Source organism: Buteo buteo, chromosome 6 (assembly GCF_964188355.1).
Source record: "Buteo buteo chromosome 6, bButBut1.hap1.1, whole genome shotgun sequence".
NCBI lineage: Eukaryota > Metazoa > Chordata > Aves > Accipitriformes > Accipitridae > Buteo > Buteo buteo.
Genome location: NC_134176.1, coordinates 1,677,389 through 1,702,521, shown reverse-complemented (window position 1 = coordinate 1,702,521; position 25,133 = coordinate 1,677,389). Strand labels below are relative to the sequence as shown.

The following is a 25,133-nucleotide window of genomic DNA, read 5'->3' as shown; positions in this document are numbered from 1 at the left end:
CCGACCCGCGGGTCTGTCACCAGCCTGTCACCTTTCCCTTTGGCAGGCCTGTCCTAACGCTGCCGCCCTCCTTTAACGTTCGGACACCGCCCGGCGGGTTTAGGGACTTTCGCGAGAGGCGCCGTGCGGCAGAACCCAGCTCGCCCTCCACTCCCCGGCCGCTCAAGCCGGCCGCTGTCCCCCTCAATACCGGGACCCCCCCCCCTCCGGCCGCCCGCTGCACTACGGCCGCCCCCTCTCAGCGCCGGCCCCTCACAGCCGCCTCAGCCGCCAACGGCCGCCCGCGCCTCAGCGGTGGACCCCGCCCATCGCGCGGGGCGGACCGAACCACCCACACCGGGGGGGGGGAAACTGCGACAGTAGGCTACGCTGCCTTCTCCCTAAACGCCGTTCCGCAACTTCCGAGCGGTAGCATCACCCCCCGCACTGCTTCTTGCCGCCCAGGCGGGCAGTGACGCTACCGGCCCTCGCCACCAATCCGGGCGCTGCGGCAGCGCTCAAATCTTCGAACAGCTGGGGCGGGCTGCGGCCGCCGCGCGCGCGCGCGGGGCTTTGGCGCCGGTCTGAGGAGAAAGGGCGGGCGGCTGAGGGGACGGCGGCGAGATGATCGTGACCCCCGCCCGCCGCCGGGGAGAGCTGCCGTTCCGCTCGGTGTTCCTCAACAGCATCCCCGCGGACACGCTGACCCCCCTGAAGGACCTGCTGAGGCGCCAGGGCACCCTCGAGGCGGCGGCGGAGCCGGCGGGCCGTGAGGAGAGCCGCGCCGAAGGGCCGGCGGCCGGCGGTTTGGGAGATGGCGTCTTGCAGCCCGCGCTGCCGGCGGGCGGCGAGAAGCAGCGGGATGCCGGTGGGATGGTGGCCGGCTCCAGCCCTGGCCCCGAGCGGCGGGCGAAGCGGCGGGCGGGCGAACCTCCCGCCCACGAGTGCCCGGCCAAAATCTTCCAGCGGATGAAGACCAGGGCCTTGCGGCAGAAGCAGGACCTGGGGCTGCCCGCGGGGAAGGTGCCGGAGAGGAGCTGCGGCAGCGACCTGATCCTGACTCCCGTCCCGAATCCCGAGGAGCAGGGGCGAAGGCCGAAGAGAAATCCTGTCACGGCAGAAGGTCGGCAGAGACCCGCCGAGGTGCCAGGTGGGTGCATGCAGCCAGAAAAGGGTTTGTCCGATGGCTTCTCTGGGAAAGCCGTCTCTTATTTAACCTTGAGCTCGCTATGACTTCCTCCGCATTCCGCTTACGGCTCTTCCAGGGTCTGGAGAAAGCGGCCAGTGTGTGTTCGTAGGTGTAAAAAATATGTGTACCAGTACTGGTTTTCCCCCGGATGGTTGGGATTTAAAAAAAAAAAAAAGTTTGATGGAGGGGTTTTTTAATTCTAAAGTGTGTCTGTAGCATAGTTGATTTCTCTTTCCCCTTTCTTTACCTTAGAGGAATCCCTCCCATGGTACCTTTCCCCTCTTTTACTCAGTCTGGCTTTGACTGCTTGCTCCCTCTGTTGTGTTTGTGAATGGGATTGACCCACTGCAACATCTTGAAAAACAGACCATTACACTTTATAAGTAAAAAAATCAAAACAATTACTTCAGCTATTCCCTACAGTCAATACAGAAAGGAGGAGGGTTCATGGAAGAATTGTTTAGGTTTTTACATCCTTCTGGGGTATTCCCCTGGGCACTTGGGTCTGATGACTTTTGCAGTGCATCTTCTGTTTCTGACTAGTTGGTGTAATGTGAACTTGCAAGGACTGTGCCCCTTCTAGGAAGGTACTGTAGCCAGCTGCTCTAGGTGAGTAGAAATGGCCTTCCTTCTGGTTCATGTGTATCTTGTAAAGGTAACGGAGATATTTTAAAGGGGAGGGTGTCTTGCCGTGCCTTGTTATTCTCATGCTATGATCATGCAGAGTGGGAGGCTCACTGAAATATTGGCTGGTTTATCAGAAGGGTTGTGCTTCATCACTACATGTATTCCTGTTAGAAGTACAGTACTTATGAATCTCCTGTACTAAACTTTTATCTGGTTTTGGGTGGGGGTTAAGACCTATCTGGTTAGTCTGTGTTCATTTTAAGACATGATTGCAGAAAATTAGGCTAACTGCTCAGCCTGTCTTATCTGGCCAGTAGCATGGGTAGCTCTATGCTGTTTTCACTGAGGGGTTATCGAGTTGTTCTGGAAAGAACTTGCTGTTAAGGAGGCAGTGCCCTTGTTTTATAGTTAGATATGAAAAAGTTTTCCTAAATCTCCTTGCTGCAACGTAATATCACTTGTTACTTTCCTTATTTCTGTTGGATAGAGTAAAATTGAGATTAAACCATTATTATGGTGGCTGGAAAAAGGGAAACATTGCACCCATTTTCAAAAAGGGTAGAAAGGAGGACCCTGGGAACCACCAACCTGTCAACCTCACCTCTGCTCCTGGGAAGATCATGGAACAGATGCTATTAGAAGCTATGCTAAGGCACATGAAGGACAGAAATGTGATTTGAGGCAGCCAGCATGGCTTCACCAAGGGCAAGTCCTGCCTGACCAACCTTGTGGCCTTCTGTGGTGGAGTGACTACATCAGTGGACAGGGGAAGAGCTATGGATGTCATCTGTCTGGAGTTCTGCAAGGCCTTTGACATGGTCCCCCACAACGTCCTTCTCTAAATTGGAGAGATATGGATTTGATGGGTGGGCTGTTCGGTGGATGAGGAATTGGCTGTATGGTCGCATCCAGAGGGTGGTGGTCAACGGCTCAATGTCCAGATGGAGATTGGTGACAAGTGGTGTCCCTCAGGGGTCCGTATTGGGACCAGTACTGTTTAATATCATCATCAATGACACAGACAGTGGAAATGAGTGCTCCCTCAGCAAGTTTGCTGGCGACACCAAGCTGAGTGGTACGGCTGACATGCCTGAGGGGTGGGATGTCATCCAGAGGGACCTGGACAAGCTCGAGAAGTGGGCCTGCATGAACCATGTGAGGTTCAACAAGGCCAAGTGCAGGGTCCTGCACCTGGGTCGGGGCAACCCCCGGTATCAATACCAGCTGGGGGATGAAGGGATTGAGAGCAGCGCTGCTGAGGAGGACTTGGGGGTACTGGTGGATGAAAAACTGGACAAGAGCCAGCAATGTGCACTCACAGCCCAGGTCAACCCTATCCTGGGCTGCATCCAAAGCAGCGTGACCAGCAGATCGAGGGAGGGGATTCTGCCCCTCTACTCTGCTCTGGTGAGACCCCCCTGCAGTACTGCATCCAGCTCTGGGGTCCCCAACATAAGAAGAACATGAACCTGTTGGAGTGAGTCCAGAGGTGGGACACATCTCCTGTGAGGAAAGGCTGAGAGAGTTGGGGTTGTTCAGCCTGGAGAAGAGAAGGCTCCGGGAAGACCTTATAGCAGCCTTCCAGTACCTAACACGGGCTTATAGGAAAGATGAGGACAGACTTGTAGCAGGGCCTGTTGTGATAGGACACGGGGTAATGGTTTTAAACTAAAAAAGGGTAGATTGGGACTAGAGGTAAGGAAGAAATGTTTTACAATGAGGGTGGTGAAACACTGGCACAAGTTGCCCAGAGAGGTGGTAGATGCCCAGTCCCTGGCTGGGGCTCTGAGCAACCTGGTCCTAGTAGAAGGTGTCCCTGCCCATGGCAGGGGGGTTGGACTAGATGGCCTTTGAAGGTCCCTTGCAACCCAAACCATTCTATGATTCTGTGATTTTTATAAAAAGTAAAAGCTCCTAAAGTTTTATTTCCTTTTTAACAACAGATGGCCAAAAGGTATATTTTTGCCTTTGCATCATCGCATCACAAATTGATAATGACTTGATTGAATATCAAAAGGGGCTAGTATTGGTGCTACTTGTTAGACCGTACTGCTGTGGAACACATCCCATTTGTAGGCACCTCCAAACTCCTGTTGATTCTTGTGGGTTGGGTTACATCCAGACATGCATACACACATCTGCGGGTGTTTCTCACATGCAGCTGAGGCAACATAGCAGCTAACCCCCTGTTGAAAAGGGAAAGATTACATTGCCTATCCATCTTGGGAGGGAAAAGAAAACATACTGTCATATACCGGAGTTTAGGATCTTACGAAGTATGTACTTTGCCTCCCCTACCCCCCAACAAGGAAATGTTTTTCTCCCCCAAATTCAAAGATTTTTTTTTTGTATTGTTATTATTTTCCAGAACTACCTTGCACTCTGATTGCTGAGAACCGAACCATGAAAGCACTATCCATAGATCCTCTTGTATTGGAATCCCCTCAGAAGTTCTTCTTGCGTGTAAAGTGGAAATTGCAGCAGCAGCAAAAAGGTACTGGGTATTGCTCTTAAAAACACTCCAAAAACTCTCTTGACTTCAGGGTCTCAGTTCTTGTTTATAGTCTCTTGCATACTTTGGCAGAGTATTATTCTTCTTTCTTTGTAGTCTGTGCACAGTGGAAAATGGAGAAAGAAACCTGCAAATCTGCCTTTTCAAACCTGGAGATGGCATTAGACTTGGTTTAACTGTGGTTAGGTCTGTGGGCTTTTGACCTTGAAGTTTGACATCATTAATCCATTTGAGTGCACCATCTCCTCTGACAATGAAAGCTATCTACTGCCTTCAGGCTCCTAATGTGGTTAAGAGTTCTTTAGAGACTAGGTGCAACACTTCGCTATTTGAATGTGAAACTTGGTGGAAAAATCATAAACCTCTTATTTGCTGGCTCTTTATTTTTTTCCCCTTTGCTCTTAATACATAAAGAGAAAAGGTTTCTTTCCGTGATAAATTCTTTTGTATTTGGTTTTTTCTGTATTGTTACTTGATAGCAACCCTGTATATGCTTCTGTCCTGTAGTTCAGTTTTGAAAATGCAGATGAGGAAAATGATGCATGCCAAAGTTTTAGTAGTGTTCAACTTCAAAACTGAGCTTAATTTATCTGAAAACTCAAACCCCAATGCTTGTAGCTCACAGCATGGCTAGAAGTCCAGTTCTTGAAGTCTGGGAAGATGGAAATATTTGAGATTTAGTTTTTTGTGAAAACAGATCTTTTTTTTTTTTCCTCTCTGCAATGAGGATTCATTAAAGAAAAGATAGGAAGAATGGTAAAGATATACTGTTAACAGGTATGGTGTGCATTAGCTTCGTTTTGGGGGAAGTGGGATATCTAGATGTCTTTAACAGCAGGGGTGAGGAAAAGCTAGTCTGAACAAATTCAAAGAGTGGCAATTGAAATAGGCAGTGCTTTCACAATTGTAGTGTTAATCAATACAACCTCCTCTTATTAAAAATGGAGCTAACTTTATGAATGCATTTTCTTTATTAGTTCTCAAATATCACTAATTTCTTTGTTATTCCTTTTTTTTTTTAATGGGCAGATTCAACACCTTCAAACCCAGTCAAGCAGAACATTCCCATTCCTCCTTCCACAACTACAGAAAAGCCGTTAGTCAAATCTGCTTTTGCTGAGCAGCTCAGGAATGATCCTACAGAGTATGTGGCCACTGATAAGGATGATCAGGATGATTTCCTTGTGGAATCAGTGGATGCTGACGATGAAATGTCTGTGAATTTAAATTCCAGCCCTTTTAAAAATGGGGATCAGTTAGAAGAAAGGTGGGGAAATGGAGAAGCAAAACATACTGAACTTCATCAAGACAGAAGAGAGTTGCAGCCAAGTAATAAGCAAGCTGCTTGTGGAGTAGAAAAGACACCGGAGACTAATTCTCAAAAGCCCTCACGGTGCTTATGTAGTATTATGTTCTCTTCTCCCGAAGTCCACATTCCAAGGAAGCAAAAGCCGAAAGAAGGCTATACGGTTGCTTTGAATAAACCTCATACAGATCAAGTTGCTGAGAAAGCAGACAAAGAGGTGGGAGAACTTAATACTTTAGGGCAACCGATATATTCCTGTGGGCTGCTTGTAGCTCATAGTTGTGATTTTTTTTTTCCTGTCAAAAGTAATGAGCATTCAGAAGAGAATAAACTATTATTTTATTGGCTCTTACTGGTAGAGGCTTTCCCTTCAAAAAGATTTCTTTTTTTCCCATAATCCAAGATGACAATGTTCGGGGTGGGAGGGTGTTGGTTTGGGTTTTGGTTTTGGTTTTTTTTATAAAAGAAGGCCTTTTGTTTCAGCATTCACAAGCCACAGTGTGGGCTGAAAGAGTTCTCTACCTGAAGGAGCCTTCTACGTCATCTCTAATATATTAATTGCCATGTGTTGGTGTGATGGACATGAAACAAATCACTGGCCAATCCAGCTCTTGGCTGTCTCCACAAAGCCAAGGAGGAGAGATCTTTCCTAACTGTAGGCTAGCAATGGTTCTAAAGTTAAGTGAATCTGTACTGCTGATAGTGAGGTAAAAGTCTTGGCTTTCTTACAGAATATCCAAACTTCTGTTGAATTAAGTGGGACAAGAATCTTTTCCCAGGAGACTAGTCTGCAGATCTTCTTTTCAATTCAATACGTGCTTGGCAGTATTTGCAACTTTCAGAATAAATCTCGAGGAAAATGGTGTATTTCAAAGCGTGCCGCTTTCCTCAGTGATTAGCCTAGGAAACTGGTGGAAGCATACCTTCCCAAGGTTTGAGTTTCCTTTGTTTCCTGGAGAAGTCTGTGGAGAAGTCCTCTTCAAGTTAAGCAAGTTAATTGTTTTGTTCTCCTTCGCTGTTGTCAAGCATGTTTGATATGTTTTCCTGTATTTAAAAAAAAAAGTTACCTTTATGATGGGCTTTGATTTAGGCAAGGAATGTATATCTGTTAATATTAAAGATTTGTAGCTGAGTGGGAAGGTACTGAAAGAGGTGTTATTATTGGACAGTACAGATATGAGCCCGGAGGAGGTGCTGGCTGTACATGGCCAGTACCTCTCCTCAGTCAGGGTTAAAGCATTGGTAAGATCTTCAGTGAAGTCAAGGCTGATGGTCAAAAGGCGAACATTGTTAAAGGAAAGATCTGGAGTTTATTAACTGAAGTTGTGAGGAGAAATAGCAATAGTTTCAGATGTTAAAAAATTGTTTTCCGAGAAGCTTTTTTTAAAACAAAGTCATATGTTTCATACACAGTTTTCCAAACTGCAACTCAAGTGCAACTGGCTTGCTGGCTATTTAATGCAAAATGAAGGTACTGCAGCTGTATGTGTCAGTAGTTTGCAATATCAGATATTGCCATTTTAATACTGTCTAAATTTTAGCAATAACATAGCTAATAAATACATTTTTTTTCATGGATAACTTTTTCTGAACAGTAACGGAGGACAGGTGACAAAGTGTAAGAGGTATGGCATAGTGTTGGTATTTTTTGTGAGGAGCTTTTTGGATTTGCTAGAAGTCTTGGCCAATGACTTTGTCATCTGAAAGTCAACATTAAATTACTCAAAAGTTTCTGTAATTTAAATGCACGTCTTCGCTTGTGCATTAGACTCCAGCTTGATTATCTTTCAACATTTATGCATGTAATGGTTGTTTTCAGTTTTTCTGGTCTGGAGGATGGTGCCTAAATATCTTCTCAAGTTATACAGGAGTTAATTTCTATTTTGGTAATGCCTTGGTGATGTTGCATAGCTTAGGCTAATTTAAAAATGACTTCTTTTTTTTTATAACAGAAAAATATCTGCCTAACCAGTTGGAGAATTAAAGTGATGGATGGTAACACTGCAATATATGTTGAAGGAAAACGGAAGTAAGGAAAAGTTTTCTCATTTAAATGTAATGTAAAACATGTTGGTGGGCTTTCAGCATCTGAGCTAGAAAGGCTATACCATCTTTGCCTGGCTGAACAGCTGTAGTTTTGAGACTTGTATTCTTGGAATATATTGGTAACTGTTGGAAGCAGTTCCACACGCTTCTGCTGCTTTCCTCCCCAGCCACAGGGAACATGCTTGCATCCTAACCCTCGTGACAGTGCTTACATCTCATACCATTTTTTTTTTTTTAAACATAGTTATCTATCTTCTGACTAAGCACGCTGAACCCATTTGCTTCAGAGCCTGCAGAAATGGCAGAGCTGGTGCACAGAGGGATGAGGGAATGCATGGCTGGAGGCTGAGGAACAGTGGGGGAGAAGGAACCGTGGTTGTCCTGGCTTAGGTGGCCGTGGGAGCTGCACCTTAACGGAACTTACTCTTAGCCTTTGGCAAATACAAAGTGATGTTATAGTTTAAACTTCTTTATCAAGGAAGAGGTGAATTCCTTCATGTGTGCAAGAGGTAGAGTGCCTACATACGGAAGACTACTGGTTAAATAATTGTTTCAAAGAGCTTAAGAGGAATAAAGACAAATGTGTTTGTCTGGTAGACCCCCCCAAACTGGTGCTGACTAGGGGTATGATGAGCTTCTACTTCTTTTCACAAAAATTCTGTTTTGTGGCTGCTTTAAGTCAAACTTGGTGCAGGCTGCCATCAGTTCTATGTTCCTGCCATGTCATTTGTGGTGGCACTATTACTCCTACAGCTATATGGTGAACCATGGCAGCAGCTGATCCACCTGAAAACTGACTCTGTGGTTTTTTTGATTATGTTTTTGGTCAGATTGTATTCAAATAGCTATAAGATCAGGAAAACAAGTGTCAGAACAAAGGAGAGATTTAGCTTGCAATAAAGTTGTTTGAAGACATTGTGAAAATATCCCTTGGAAAGGAGTATTCTACTCTTTCTATAGCTAGTAACTACCTAACGCAGTTACTTATCTACTGACAACTCAGAACCTCACTCAACAGCAGCAGCGCTGTGGAAGGAAGTAGCTCAGTATGCTTACTGAGAGATGTTGGGAGGCTACATATTCTGTGGTGGGATTTGTAGTAGGAATTGACATTTGTTTCACGGCTATATGGAAACAACTGATCCTCTCACTTCACATCCTTCACTACTAGCAACATGTTCTCTTTTCACTTGTGTTAGTGTGTATCTGATACATGTTGCTTACACATGATATATTTGATTTGTTTTATAGACCTTCTGAATTGGCTTCTGTTAATATTGTGTGTCAAGTTACACAGTTGAGTGTTCTCACTGTCATCTTGGGTTTCAGTCCTTACTACTGTTCTGTAGTTTGCTCTGTTGGTTACTGTTGTAAAAGTATATTTAACCAAAACAAACAAATCCAACACTCTGTAGATTTTCTACTTTAATGCTTGGGTCTATTTTTTATTTCTCACGGAGAAGTCCCTTAATTTCTTAACAAGTCCAATTTTTGCACATATTGGGACTCCTTCAGTTGTTTTTGTCTTTTACATAGGAAGGTCATAAATAAATACAATAATCCTGGGGAAAATATACATTTGACCTGTATAATGGTAGTTTTGTAATTTACATAATGGTAACACTGCAATAATGAGCTGGATGGAGTCCTGTAGTACATTTTGCTTCTGCAGCCTTATGTCAAGCTAATGTTCTGTGACTAACCTTTGCAGTAGTTGACATGTTCGTTTTGTCTCCTGTCCAAGTACTAGACAAGGCCAGAATGGCTTCTCTGCCAAGCTAAGAAAACCTAGCACACCCTGCTAGTGTCTATATCGCTCATAATATATGTAGCACTGCCAGCCTCGTAGGGAATATCAATATTCTAGTTTAAAATTCTTTCTTTTATGAAAACAATGTTTTATTTCTGTTCTTCATGTTATCTGTCTTTTCTTAGAGATATGAAAGGTCTGTCATGGCATAGTAATGCAATTATGGAACGCATAGCACACAACCAAGTTAAAACATCAACTGGCAGTATCTACTTGCTACAGGGAAATATAGATTCAGCTTCGATGAGGAAAGAAGGTAAGAAGATGATTCTTAATGTAACATTACAAACTGAGAAGGGCTTTAGATTTATCACGGAGCATACTGCTGAAGCAAATGTTTTGTGTTATCCTGCTAATTGGGCTCAGTGGGTATTCAGCACATGATGGAAAGTGACTCCATCAGATTTCTAAATACTACCTAATGTTAATTGTAGCTGGCATTTTAGGGTGCTGCAGTTACAGAGAGGGCTTTCAGAGCATGAAGTTGGCTAATGGGTACATTCTTTTAAGGAAACTGTTTTTTGCTAAGATTGCCTCTATGTAATTTTGGTCAATGTTTTGGCATTTAAATTGTGCTAAGACATTCAAATAGGGATTGTTTATACACTACTGAAATTACTCTGGTGTTCGCATTCTATCTGTGACTTACTGTTCAGTAATTAATGACTAGCTCTGCAATGCTACATGGAATTTCTGTTGGGAGATAGACTAGTTATGGTGCCAGTGCTTTATAACTTAGTAAACTGATCCATCTTTAGGGTCTAAGTGTTATCTTATAACAAATCCATCCAAACTTCCTGCTTCAGATTATTTTGAAGCATGTGGAATTTTAAAGGAAATTTAATTTACGCACAGAGTTAAAGTTAGGCTAGGCTTTATTCTATTTTTCTTGCTTCATGTGTATCCTCTGTCATGTTCACTAGTAAATGAGCTGCCATGTTAGTGCTTATGGGCAGCTCTAGGAATGTAAAGATCATCTGTGGCATTGATGGAATAAATGCTTGCCTTAATACAGAGGTGCCTTGTGGGCGTGATCACGCTCTTTTTACAGGAGCATATATGCACTCTTTGCTCTTTCAGGCCCAGCACAAGGCATCCAAAGATGTGTCTGTGGCTTTAATTTTTTCTTCTCATTTGCGGTACTGGGATGCATTCTGATAAATGCCTGACTTTGCTGCTCTCCAACTTGAATATTTTTATTAGTTCCTCTGCTAAATACTTGTATTTGTTTTTATTTCAATATTCTGAGAAGGAAAAGTGACAGCCAGAGACTTCTGAGCAGACTGGCTCAGGGACTACAGAGGTTTCCTAAGCTTAAGAGTTAATGGACCATGCTGGGTCAATTCCTCTGATCTTCAGACTTAGCACTTAGGGCAAAACATCTGTCCTTCTTGGCTTCCCCCTTGTCTTCGAATACACAAAAACTGTCATAGGGTCAGTGTGGAAAATACACTGGAAATACCCTGAACAGATTCAATATTGATTTAGGAATTAAAAGAGAAGTTAAAGACAAGCTAATGTAAGTGGAGAGGAGAAGAAATGCCACATCTAAAGTCTAACCTGAGGATTTCCTTAAACCGCTGGTACTGGCAGCTGAAAACGGCTGGGACTGTCAGCAGTGGCACCATCAGTTTGTGAACCAAGCTGCTCCAGTACAGAAGTACTTGCCTGTGGAAAATATTGGACTGCTGTGTGCCCATATTCCAAGTGATTTCAAAGCACTGGAATCATTAATGAAATGTGTTGCAGTAAGAGCACTGACTAGGCACTTACCTATTTCCGCCTCGTTATCAAAAGTGGTTATTAGCAATCTGGGATACCAGGTGTGCTAGCAAACCCTTCTGGTCACTGACGATGAAACCATGCAAAGGACAGTACAGGCTATTTAACTGCACAGGCTCTGTTCCTGGAAAGGTGTTTTCTGTGGCTGATGTCCCAAAAGCCCCACAGCAGGAATGTTGCACACAACCCCCTTTGGTGCTCGATCTGTTCCAGCCTGCATCTGTGGAACAGCACTTGCTGTGCTTTGGCTAGAGCCCTTCCTGAAGACCAGGAAATATTTTATCCAGTCCATGTAAAGAATGAACCCATGTGGTTGTTGTATCGGGTCTGGCTGAGATGGAGTTAATTCTCCCCGTAGCAGCCCTCACTGTATTGGTACCCAGAAAGGTGTGGATAACCCACCGGTGATGTGGCCACTGTTGAGCAGTGCTCCCACAGCATCAGGGCTGTCTCTCCAACATCCCCCCCTCACCGGCAGGCTGGGGGTGGGCAAGATCTGGGGAGGGGACAGAGTCAGGACAGCTGACCCAAACTGACCAAAGGGATTTTCCATACCATATGATGTCAGCTCAGCTATAAAAGCTAAGTAAAGGGAGATGGAAGGGGGGGCATTTGTTATTTTACGTTCATATGCCGGTACAACCACCACGAGTACCGAAGCCCTGCTTCCCAGGAAGTGGCCAGACATTGCCTGCCAATGGGAAGTAGAGAGTAAAATAATTTGTTTTCCTTTGCTTTTGCTTTATTAAACTGTCCTGATGTCCACCCACAAGCCTTTTGTTATGTTTTGTCTCCCCTGTCCAGTTAAGGAGGGGAGTGATAGAGCAGCTTTGGTGGGTACCTGGCACCCAGCCAGGGTCAACCCACCACAGCTGTAATGAAATGCCACTCCTAAAGCATTTTAAAGGAGCTGAAGGATGAAATAACTAGCATGTAACATCTCGCAAAAAACCTGCTTTGATACTTATGGGCCTGAAAGGTGGCTGATGCAAAGCTTTTTAAGAAAGTTGTTTCCCAAGTCCCTTGAAATTAAGGAATGTGGAGTTTGGCATTCATAGGAGGTAAACCAATAGAAACTGTAAGAATGAGTGGGACTGGTGGATGTACAGATAGTGAGGTATGAGGGAAGGCATCTACAGTGCTACTATAGATGAAATAATGCCTCACAATGGTGTAAGACTTCTTTGATAGGGCCCCTAGACTCTGGGCTTCTAGAAAGGCTCTTGGGAAGATTGTGAGGATGCAAAGTAGTTATGTGATAAGGAGGAGGAACTTCTGTGGATTTAAATAACAATAGAAAATGAGAGGAATAAAAAGAATCCCATAATGATGTGGGCTGTTGAGCAGATTCATAAACTTTGCAGAAAAGAACATGAGCTGGGAAGCAGCAGCTGTAGTCTGATGTTGCCAAATTGCATCAGGATGGTAAGGGTGAGTGCTGGTCACAAAGCATGTCACAAGAGCTTCAGAATGGGCATCAAAATGATGAAATTCAGTCTTGGAAAATGTAAAATGATGCATGTAGTGGTAGGGGAAGGCAAATTGTTACATACATCACAGAATGGTTTTATAGTTTGGTTTGGGAGGGACCTTTAAAGATATCTAGTCCAACCCCCATATGATAGTGTATGATGATGTATGATTGTAAGACTTTCGGTTCACTGTAAAAACTGAGGAACAAGGTTTGGGGGTTTCAATAGATGGTTCTGTTAAGTGGTCGCCTTAATGCTCACTAGTAGTGAAAAAACTTGAACGCTGAAAATGAATGGAACAAAAAAATAAGACTTATTGGCTGTAAAAGCTGTATGATACATGAACATCTTGGAGTCTGAGTACAAGTCCACATCTTTCCTTCACCGTCCCCACAGAAACCTCAACAAGCTATTCTCAGAAAGAATGCAGAAGAAGTAGGAAGTGTGTGGAGAAGAATGATGTGTTTAAAGTTGTGAAAAGGCTTTCATAGAGCAAAGGACAAACTAAGCTAAGACTTTCTGGCCTGCAGAACAGGAGAAACCTTTAGGGTTTTTAAATACATAGAAATCAGAGTTGACTTCTCAGCTGGAGGTTGGGAGATTGCTTAGAGGAGATATTCCTGTACACTTGCCTTGCTTCTGTACTCTGGCCTCTGCTGTTAGTATCCTTTCCCTGGTTGGGGCTAGATGGACCTTTGGTTGTGCACTAAATAAAGTAATGAAAGAGTGCCTTTCTCCTTTCCCCTCCTCCTGGAGGAGCTCAGTTACTAGAAATCTCTGTTGATGCAGGCTGACATTAATGGCTTTTCAGCTCCAAAGATTAACAGTTTGTGGATGTGTTTTCTTTTTTGACCTCATGTGCCTGTTGAAGGCTTTTCAGTAAAGGTACTGCTTCCCAGAATTTCAGATAAATAGGCTACTACTTAAGCTTGTTTTCTAATCAAGTGTTGCAGACCCTTCTTGTAGTAGCCCATGACTCTAGTGGTCTCAGTGTGAGAGGATGAATGCTGCTGGTTTTTTAGACGTTGTGAGCAGGCAAGCGGTGGCTCAACGTTGTTGTGCTCCTGCACCCGTACAGGTTATATCCTGTCAATGAGAAGGCCCCATGATAGTATCCATGAGAGTGTTAAATGTCCAATGTTTTGCTCAGAAAGGCTGGAGCTCAAGTGATGTTTTTTTCCTTGTCTGTTGCAACAAAGGATTACGTTATACCTTTGCATCAATATTTGGTTTTAGGGTTGTTTTCCAATTGTGGAAACAAAACTAGAGACATTCTGTTGTATCTGTACTACCTGAAGAATTTCCCAGGTTGTAATGTTGTTGCTGGACACTGACTGCACCTAATCCTGATGCAGTTGTTCTTTGTCTAAGCCTCATGAACAGCCTGTGTGCTCTTGATGGAACAACTTCTGTATCAAAGCACAATAAAATTTTCTTCCAAGTGGAGTTTTCTTGATATGCTAAGTCCCAAATGGCTTAGACCTAACCAGAGCCTGAAAAGCTCAGGCTGCCTGAGGGACTTCTGGTGCTCTGCAGAGAAGCCACTTGCCAGTCTAGCGAGATGGGCAGGGGAAAGCTTATGCTCCTGGTTCCCAGGAAACTAGAATGCTGTCTCCAGATACTGATGTCTGTAATTAATGACCCCTTGGCTGACTTTTCTATGAAGTATGCTGTTCTCTTGAACTGGGGAAACCTGTCTCTAGTGTTTAAAGATGTAGTGAGCTTCTGAGGTACTTACAAAACCGTGATTGTACTGGATATTATTTCTACCCTTTCTGATTAAAAGTATTGCTCAGCTATTGTTAATGCTACTTTTGTTTCAAACAGGATTTCCCTACCGTTTCATCAAAAGATTTACATACGGGTTTTCCAAAAAGTGGAAGGAATATGTTGAGGAGTTTCTTGAGGAAAGAAGAAGGTAACTTCTTTGGAGATTCTGTTTCATTGCAATGTTCTTTTTAGTATTAATTGAGATTTTGCCTTTTAAGAGTACTATACTAGAGGAGTATAAAAGATGGTAGATGTGTGCATGAAGATTATGTTCCAGGCAAATACTGGTCACCGCTTTGGAAGGATATCCTTTTACCTTTTTTTCATTATAATGGTTTGGGTTTGTTCTGCTTGTTTACATAGCCTTAGAGCAAAGAGAAGCAAAGGGCTTCACCCATTTAGTGGCTTGCACGGTGTCTGTGAGTACAGCTGCACTGTGCTCTTGGGCTTTTCCCAAGATGAGGAGAAGACTTCAAGTTTACACAAGTTAATGTGCTGTTAAAGGACAACTGCTTCAGATGTTTACTATTTCTTTTCTTAAACTCCAAATCATTAGGAAAGAACGAAAACAAAATAAACAAAATACTGTTGAAGATGAAGATGTAGAGGGTGACTCGGTGGATATGGATGTATTGAAAAATGCAAAAGGTTCAGCAAGAGATGTAAAGAAACCTGAAACCAGAAACACCACCTATGAAGTATTACCGAAGAATGACAAAAACGCTTGTGGGTATTTAATAATCCTTTTCTTCAGAAAAAAGTTGGAGTGTTTCTGAGAGCTGTTTTCCTCACCAAAAGATACCTAATACCTGTCTGTTTTGTATCTTGTTAATTAGGCTGTGTGGAAGAGGTAACAAACTAGTTGGGTGAAGTTTTTTGTTTGTGTTTACTTAGACTGCAATGATCAAGAGCATTGACTTGGTTCTTTATTTCTGGTTTGCTGATGTACAACAGTGTCCTGGTTTCAGCTGGGATAGAGTTAACTGTCTTCCTAGTAGCTGGTACAGTGCTGTGTTTTGAGTTCGGTAGGAGAAGAATGTTGATAACACACTGATGTTTTCAGTTGTTGCTAAGTAGTGTTTAGACTAAAGTCAAGGATTTTTCAGCTTCTCATGCCCAGCCAGCAAGAAAGCTGGAGGGGCACAAGGAGTTGGCACAGGATGCAGCCAGGGCAGCTGAGCCAAACTGGCCAACAGGGTATTCCATACCATGGGACATCCCATCCAGTATAGGAACTGGGGAGGGGGGGCAGGCAATCGCCACTTGGGGACTAGCTGGGTGTCAGTCGGCGGGTGGTGAGCCATTGCACTGCGCATCATTTGTACATTCCAATCCTTTTATTATTGCTGTTGTCATTTTATTAGTGTTATCATTATTAGTTTCTTCTTTTCTGTTCTATTAAGCCGTTCTTATCTCAACCCATGGGTTTTGCTTCTTTTCCCGATTTTCTCCCCCATCCCACTGGATGGGTGGAGGGGAGTGAGTGAGCGGCTGCGTGGCGTTTAGCTGCTGGCTAGGGTTAAACCATGACAAACAGCTACAAGTGTTTAGGGGCTGTCCTGAGGGTTAACCCTGGGAAAGAAGCAGGAGTCTGTTTTGGTCTGTAGTAGCTGAAGGCAGTGAGTCCAGAGCTGTTTATTCTGACAGCAAACCTGACAATTTTTTTCTCCAGTTACTATTTTGTGTAACGTACTCTCTTCTTAGTCCTCCTGGGATGCCTGTAGGATTTAATACCTCCAATCAAGGCTCCATCCTTGGGACTCGTCCCCTGCAGTGCCCACCTCCTATTTTAGTTGGGTTAGTTTAAACTCATATAAAGTCCTTGAGCAGGTTTGTTTTATGGCATCTTTATATTTTTGCCACAGTTGAGGCATAGCGATGACAACTGGGGATGGACAGCATTGGTTGTAAAAAAATTCATTATGTTGGCTTTGTTTTAGAAAAAAAGGGTTGTAAAGCCCTAACCTAATGATCAACCTGTTTTCTTCTTTGCCTTGTGATGCAATCCTAGCTTTGTTAGGGACATAATAGCTTTTGGTTTTAACTTTGACATTTTAATATCTTGTCATATGCTCCAATAGGGTTTTGGCCAAACTTCATTGTACTGTTTGTTAATACGTGTCCTGGTTTCAGCTGGGATAGAGTTAATTTTCTTCCCAGTAGCTGGTACAGTTTTCTGGTTTGGGTTCAGTATGAGAAGAATGTTGATAACACACTGATCGTTTCAGTTGGTGCTAAGTAGCGTTTAGACCAAGTCAAGGATTTTTCAGCTTCTCCTGCCCAGCCAGCAAGAAGGCTGGAGGGAAAAAAGAAGTTGGGAGGGGACACAGCCAGGACAGCTGACCCAAACTGGCCAAAGGGGTATTCCATACCGTGTGATGTCATGCCCAGTATAGAAACTCGGGGCGGGGGGGGGTTGGCCTGGGAGAGCGGCTTGGGAACTAACTGGGCACTGGTCGGTGGGTGGTGAGCAGTTGCATTGTGCATCACTTGTTTTGTATATTCCAATCTTTTTATTATTATTGTTGCTATTATCATTATTACTTTCTTCCCTTCTGTTCTGCTAAACTGTTTTTATCTCAACCCATGAGTTTTACCTTTTTTTTTTATTTTTTTTCCCCTGATTCCCTCCCCCATCCCACTGGTTGGGGGGAAGTGAGTGAGCAGCTGTGTGGTGCTTAGTTGCAGGCTGGGGTTAAACCACAACTATACTAGAATCAGATTTTCTTGCTAACGCTATAAAAGCTGTTTTATTTTTTTTTCTCTCATTAGTTAGGATTTGTTCAGTGTGACAACTTCTGTTTATCATTCTACTTCCCTATATGACCTTTACAGTATTTATAATCTTCTAAACAAAATAAAAAGTTCACAACAGTGAATTTTGTAACATGTGAATCAAGTTAAGGTACGCTCATTTCTAACCTGAACGCTTTTCAAAGAACAACATAATATTGTGATAAGTTTTATATTTTCCATGTAGTTGGTGCAGATGAGCTGGTTTAATCACAATATTGCTCCTATGCTTGTGAAGTCTGCAAAGGTGAATTTTCAAGACTATATTTGGGACGAAACTATATTTCTTTTTTCTCGTAGATACAACACCAGAACGCAGTTCCATATTTGACTCAAGCAGAGTTTACACTCGTAGCGGCCGTCTTGTTAAACCACCATTAAACTTCTGGTGTGGGCAACGTGAGTTTGTTGATCAGAAACTAAACGTTAGGATAGAAGAAGGTGGAATAGATTATCTAAGCATGGTAAGATTCTTTTGCATATTGTTACTTAAATGTATCTTAAATATAATGAATAAATTTGGCTACGTATCTAACAGAAAGAGTCCAGCTCTTAGAAGTACCCAGAGAGGCAGGAAATCTTGAAAACATTATAAAAACATTTTAAAACAAACAAAAAAAGTCTTAATCTCCATATTATCAGATAATTGTTGTTCTCTGTAAAATGGGAATAATGGGGGATTACTTCTGGAAAAATAAGTTGGGTTTTTTTGACAGATAAATGCATCAAACCTGAAGTTGGACACATGCGCTGGTCTGGGTCACAGAGGTTCCCAAGTAAAACGTTTTTTGTAATACTGTAATGCTGAGTCTGTGCCACAGCGTTTCATCGCACGCGGGATGCCCGTGCTGCGGGTGGGTTTTTGTGTTAACCTGTACTGCTCTCGGCTCTCCCCTTCCTGGGTGAGGTTTCACATTCATTCGGACCAGCTGTTTCCTCACTTCTGGTATCCTGATCTGTCCAGGTCACCCCAGTTTTGATGGAGGTGTGCTGTTCTTATCGATTATGGCACTTTAAGCAACTCTGATAATATTCTGATAATGAGTGAAGGAAAGGAGCATTCCTTGTGGTACTTGCGAGGGTTTTTTTTATCTCTCTAAGATTAGTTGGCCTTATGGAATTCAGGGAGTACTAACACTTGTCATCAGCTGCACAGTGAAGGTGTACGTCCAATTTACCACCAACTCAAGCAGTTCTAGGTCTCAAGACTTAAATTTGTGGTTTAGAATATTTAAAGGGAGCCTGGCTAACTTGCTCTGATTGCATGTATTTGTATAAACACATGTGTTCATCAAATAGTATTTAGTAGATACTGGTCAATGTAGGTGACTTTTAAATCTACCAATCCTGTAAACATTTGGCTTTTTCAGAGCTGGCATTGGTAGGCTTGATATGTAATCTCTTGCAGAAGTTTAGATTAAATTGTTTTATTTTGAAGATGTTTATTAGTGAAAAATCCCAAACAAAGACCAGTTCCAACTCTAAGAAGAATACAAGAAAGGAAAAAATGAAGACAACAGAAGAAACACCAAAAAGCCGAAGTCAAGGTAAAAAATTTTTTTTTTCTTTTTTTAAAGTTATTGACTAGAATCAGTGGGATTGTGAGTTGGGTGCTGGAGCAGTATGCTGATGTCCTGTTAATGCAAAGAAATTATTTAAATCTTCTAATGGCTGATTGGTTCTTCTATGAAGAATTATCAGAGTAGCATCAATGCCTAGTTTGACAGCTATAAATATAAACTACATTTGTGAATCACTTCTGTATTTACATAATGGGAACATGCAGATTTCTTTCTGGAAATTGAAACGAAAGGATTATGATTTTTTTTTTTGAAGTTTCTGTTCCTGTGCTTTGGATCTCTCAACGTAGGTATTACATGTGACTTGAGAGAGCCTGGAGAGAAGTGGAGGTCACCAGTCCAGGGAACTGGTGGTCTGGCTTTCCTTTTTAAGTTGGATGAATGAAAATAAATGAAATGCCTATGTAGGCAAATAAAGTGTATTAACAGAGTTTTAAAACCTTTATTTTTAATAAAGTTTGGGAAATAATAGAACCCTGAAAACAATATAAAATACAAACAGAAGTTTCTCTTCTAAAGCAACTGTAATGTTTCCTGCAGAAAAGCTATTTGCCGCAGAAGTAAAGCTTTTGGGACATTAGCGTTTGCTCAATCTCAGTCATAGCATTTTAGCAACATTTTCTGTTTACAGTTTTATTCTCTATCTGCTCAATACTTTCACATTCCCTTTTGTAGCCTTGATAATAATCCTCATTCTTTTAGTCGCCTGGAGGCAGTTTGTCATGGGAGTGAACTGGGCAGGAACAGGACATCTCCTGTGCACGAGGAATCCTCCCTGCTGCTGACTGTACTCCCTCTGAGCAGAGGGACACTTGCTCAGAATGAATTCAGTTCTTACAACTGGTTTCATACTATGTGTTCTTTGTAAGAGCCGTGTGTAAATGGATTTGCTCTGCTTCCTGACTGCTAAGAGGAGGAATGGCCTGCCTGCTGGGACATGCTATCACATCTGTATTGTGTAGCCTTCTGTTCCTGAAGAATTTAATCCCAAATACATAGTAGTGTACATGTGAGAGCAGAAGGTGTATACAGATGGGTTAAAAATGGGATTTTGATCCGTGGATGAACACTGGGGGAGAGGTAGATAGCTGAGGAAAACGCAGTCAGCACAGAAAATGGATGGTTTGTTGCCCGTTGCTTGGAATGCTGACCACGGAGATAAGAGAGCTGAGCAATACCGGGGGAGGACGGGCAGCAGGCTGTTGCACAGCACAGCTGTGTGCATGATCGGTGCGTGACTGCTGGACGATGACAAGATGCCGCACGTACAAAGCCCATGAACCAACAGACAGGGTGGCTATGGCTCGTGCAGCGCGCCTGGCCAGCGAGCGCATGCGTCATAGGCTCCCTATGTTACAACCGAGGCGTGTTTTGGCACCCGCTGGCCACGTGTGCCGAAACCCGTTCCTCTGCAAATGTATAAATACCGGGATTTTTCCGAAGAGCATTGGGCTGGTGTACGGTGAGGCCTCCGTTGCCTCCGTGGGGACACCCACGTAAAGCTGGCACCTACCGATTGCTGGGCTGAGCTCATGGCGCAAGACAGCACAAGAATGTACGGATGGTCCATCTTCCTCACCGTCCTTGGGTCGGTATGTTAATTTGCTTTACAAAATACCCTTAGCATAACGCACATCTGTAGTTAATAAATGCTTGCTTTTTCCCTTATAGTCAGTGTGCATGTGTTCACCTCGAACACCACCTTGAATCCTTGAAATCACCCTAAAACAGGAGGCCTTTATTTAATCCTTCCAAGATACACATATGGGAAAAGAGGTGTTGCGATCTCGGGAAGCTTCACTAGGTGCTGGTTTTACTCAGTTGTGTTTGGTAAAGTTATGGACATCCCTTAACAGCAGAAATGAGTTTATAGTTATCTGTCAGGTAAATCTTTGGGTTGCAGATTACCTGTGCTACATGTCTCTTAAATGGGGAAGGGGCAGGCAGTACAGAGCATGATGAAATGTTTCCTAGCATCACCTATTTCTCTCTAAAGTGACATTTTGCTGTGTTTCGGAGGGAAGGAGTGTTTATTTTTGTATCCCAACGTGACCGTTCAACAGAATATCCTCCTTGTCCTGAAGAACTCCAGTGTTCTGTTAGTGTGGGGAGAGGCTTCTGCAGAACATGGGGAGCTGCACGCTGGATGCGTGCTGCTTGTCTCTTCCTACGGACTACAGTCTAAATAACAGAAAGGAGTTCACAGATCTTAACAAGCGTGGGATGCATCACATCCCGCAGCAGGCTAGTCTTTGCTTGTCTGAGAACACAGTAATGATTTACGTTACAATGCATGATATTATACTGACATCATCTCTTTCAGGGAAAAACAATGAAAAAGGAGTAAGTTCCAAAAGAGAAACCAAGTCTGCTGGAAGCAAGGCCAGGTACTTTGTTTCAGAAGATGATGAAAGTGATCATGCAATCAGGAGTACAGAAATGAAAACACAGCTTTCTGTCAAGACGACTTCCTTAAATACTGAAGTGCTAAACAAACATAACTATAATAGCAGAATCTCAGGACGGACAAAAGAAAAGAGAGATGCGGAATATGGAAAACTGACTGTCTGTCAGCAGGCTTACAAGTACTCTTTAAGGTCAGCCAAACAACAAGACAAGCATTTAAGAGAAGAATCATCAAGCAAAGATCAGGAAGAGGGATCCAGTGAAGATATCCCACTGTCTGTCAAAAGGAAAACCAAACCTTTACTAAAACAAGAGACTCAAACCTCTAAATCTTCCTCTAACTGCAAAAGTTCACAGGATGATGCAAACAAGATGTCGTGTGAACAAAGGACAGTAAAACGCTCTACTAGCTCCCATAATGTGCCGTTGAAGCAAAGTGTGCCTGAATCCACTGACAGGTCTGCTTTACTTGAAGGAGAAACACCTTCTAGCAAGTCCAGTACTTCTCATCTGCCTGACAAGGCAATGAGGACAAGAAGCAGAGTGAACCCTCCAAGATATTTGCTTGAATCTGACACTGAGACCAAAACCAGTGAAGAGGAATATCATGTAAAAGAAAAGAATTCAAAAGTATCTGATAAAAAAACAAATTGTGAAGTTTCTAATACTGCCATGTCTTCAGCAGCAAAATCCAGAGAACCTGAGAGAAAAAAGGTGCAGAAATCTCTAGACCTTTTTCAAAGGGAAACTGATGGTTGGTCTGAAAAGGAATTACAGAAGCTCAACAGGCAAGTGGTTGCCCTGTCTTCACAGGGCAAAGTTTCCCGGGGGCATTGGGAGGCATAATATACTGGAGGGTTTGGGTGGTCTGGATTTGGCTTTTTCAGATTCAGTCTCTTTCACCTTATTTTAAAGGTTTCCTTTACATTTTAATTTGCTCTTAAAGAATAGGTTTTGTTAACAAATAAAAAAATAGTGAAATACAGGAGACAACTGAGTATTTTCTAAAATAACTGTAGATGCATGAGCCTATAGCAGCCCCTACCACTGTCATCAGTGTAAACTGAGAGGAACACACGTATTAGGCAAAATTTTGTGAATCTACTCCTCTACCCGTTTTTCAGAACCACAGACTTAATCTTGTTAAAAGTGATAAACATTCCTATAAGTAAAATTGAAAAACACGAGTACGTAAATAATATGGTAAAAGTATTCATATTTATGATTTAAACAGTAAGTCAGAGGTAGCACATTCTCTTCCCTAATATAATAAAATTTAAATATGACGTGCTTATGTACTTAAGTTTTGTAAAGGGAGATTAACTGCAAGAATGTTTAATTAATGCATCGTCCAATTACTTAAACTACTGGGCAGTATTCAATACATACATTAAGTAATAAAATGACCATGTTTGGTTTTGTTTCTTTTAGATTAGAAACCTGAAAAGGCATGAGCTCATGCCTCTGGGGCGGGGTACACCTGCTGCAAATAGGGAAGACATTTATCTTGTAACTGAGTTCTTAGTTTAAATTGTTCACATACATTTTTGCATGTTTTTAAAGCACCTGGACAAGAAACCAGAAACAAGATTCTCTACATCCATCGCACAGCGCCTTTCTAGGACAGGCAGCTGGTCTCTGGGTATTTTACTTGGCCGTGTTGCACAGGTTCTTCGGCGTGACGAAGGTTGTGGCTTTGTTCTCTTGGCAGGGCCACTGCTTCGTTTCCAAAGCACAGGAATGGCTTCTGGGTGGAGGTGGCCATGGCAGTGGGGTCTCGCTCTGCTGAAGAGTGCTATGAGAAGTATGTAGAACAACAACAGGCGAAAGGTTCCAAAACGCATGCCAAGACGACCACCACTTCAGGAAAATCAGAACAGAATGGTACTGACATATTGTTTCTGGGTATTTTGTTGTCTTTAAATAATTTTAAATTCAGTATTTATTATGAAATGAGAGATACAGACATAAATGCACATCTCAGGGTCCAGTAGTGAAGAAGGTTAACTTCCATAGTATAAAGGTTTGTTGGAGAGCTTGGAGAGGATGTCTTAAATGTCTGAACTAACAATAAGAGAAAGGGTATTTTTAGAGTTTTAAAGTTTTTAGGATGATGGGAAGACTTAAACTGGCCTCGCTACCTAATGGAAAAAAGCTGTTTATATCTGAAGAGGCACTTGGAGGCCCTAGTAGACAATGAGCTACTTGTAGAGCTATCTATCCAAAAAGGATACGGGGTGCTTGGGTGCACTAAGGGCAACGTGGAGTAAGAACAGTGAAGTTACGTTCCCTGGTGTCTGGCACTGACGTGCCTGTTGCTGTTTTCTGTCCAGTTCTGAAGTCAGTAATTCACGTTTACGGCAAGCAAGTGCACCCTGAAGTGAAAGGCACAAGGTACTCAATCCAGTTATTTAGCACAGAGAAGGTTACAATGACATAGTAAGTGCTTAGGTAAGGAAAGCCATTTGATAACAACTCCTCTAGCTGACAGAGATGCCATCACTCGGTCATTGGAAGCTGAAGCTTTGAGTGTTACACAACTGTGGGCAAAGACAGCTCTGGTGACGTTTGGCAGTGGTTAAAGCTGTGCATCAGTCTCCATTTACTGAAAGCATTAAAATAATTTTTTCCATCCAAATGAGGCGATCGGGATTACTCACAGTTATTGGACTTCACGCGGGAATGCTTGGCTCCAGTTCTGTAGCCTCGGTAACGTAGAACGGACCAGACGATCTCAGCAGGTTTCCCTGCCCTTGAACAACTGCGGTGTTGTGCAGACTTGGAAAAGCAGCAGACTGAGGGTTCAAGTGCAGGACAATGCACTTTATTTTTACTTGAATGTTTCTTTGAAATGTGTTGTTGCAGTTATAGAATTTGTGTGAGTCTGCTGGGCATCAGTTTTGTAATTAATTTGACAGGGGTGGTATGTTCTCAAGCATTTTGGAGCACAGAGAGAAACCATCTTATTTTGACTATTCCCATGGTACCAAATTCCCTGCACTTTTGTGATTACAAAGGCTTTTTCTAATGTTGCTGCTCATTTCTCCACTGCTGATATACTGTAGAGAATTTTTTCCCGTTTCACCCTGGCATTAGATGTGATCAGACTGCAGCTTAATGGAAGACACAATTGTTTTGGTTAGCGAGTGTTCGTAAGGGGTCAGTCTGCCATAGTGCTTTTAAGGTTTTTTGCTTTGAGGAAAGCAATGTTTGGGACCTCAGACTCACTTGGGCCTTTTGACTACTGAGACACTCTAAAATGACTGTAGCAAGGCAAAGGACTAAATGCAGTCCTGCATAATACTAAGCAAGGGTCTTTCTTGGCAGGTAGGAGCTGTTCATTGGCTTTCTCTCGGAAGGTGAGTGCATCCTGTTAACAATGAATCTTAGCACAGATACAAAAACACTTGTTCTTCTGAAAATCTGTGGACTGTGCATTAATTTTCTTCTTTACTTGACTGTCTGCGTAAGCAGCTATTTTAGTTTTTGTCTGAAGATGAGTATACTAGGAAGATGTTCTTCTACATTTGCCCATAAAGTAACTTGTAATGGAAAGCAGGGGATAGGAACACACATACGGGTGGAAGTGAGAAAGTCCTTTCTTTCCTTCAAGCAGGTTTAATGGCTCATCGTTTAGGTGTGGTAATTGGATCAAGGTTTGCGAAGGATGCAACTGTATATGCTAAATTCTCAGCCATTCCATAGACCTCGTATTGAGGATGCTAGAGTGGTCTCTGCACAGCAGAGCCTTTGTTTGAGCACTTTATGCCTCTTGACATGGGTGATAAATCTTGGCGTCTTTTGCCTCTGAAATGCAGGTGCATGGATAATTCTGTTAAAATAGTAATAAAATAGCTGATG

The 25,133-nt window shown here is 42.8% G+C and overlaps 1 protein-coding gene across 5 annotated transcripts in view; it reads left to right on the top strand.

Annotated features, from left to right (window-relative positions):
- The first annotated feature begins 603 nt into the window (after window positions 1–603).
- Window positions 604–25,133, top strand: part of MIS18BP1 (MIS18 binding protein 1) — a 29,917-nt gene continuing 5,387 nt past the window's right edge. For 3 of the 5 annotated variants that reach the window (XM_075029423.1, XM_075029424.1, XM_075029425.1), the window contains exons 1-11: window positions 604–1,129; window positions 4,164–4,289; window positions 5,337–5,830; window positions 7,566–7,642; window positions 9,595–9,725; window positions 14,551–14,641; window positions 15,050–15,219; window positions 17,587–17,750; window positions 18,725–18,833; window positions 21,190–22,060; window positions 22,984–23,156. In XM_075029423.1, the coding sequence (XP_074885524.1) occupies window positions 604–1,129; window positions 4,164–4,289; window positions 5,337–5,830; window positions 7,566–7,642; window positions 9,595–9,725; window positions 14,551–14,641; window positions 15,050–15,219; window positions 17,587–17,750; window positions 18,725–18,833; window positions 21,190–22,060; window positions 22,984–23,156 (2,932 nt within the window). Of the gene's footprint in view, window positions 1,130–2,963; window positions 3,203–4,163; window positions 4,290–5,336; window positions 5,831–7,565; window positions 7,643–9,594; window positions 9,726–14,550; window positions 14,642–15,049; window positions 15,220–17,586; window positions 17,751–18,724; window positions 18,834–21,189; window positions 22,061–22,983; window positions 23,157–24,599; window positions 24,632–25,133 lie in introns of those variants that run through there. The other 2 variants (XR_012650607.1, XM_075029426.1) reach the window with 2 other exon arrangements.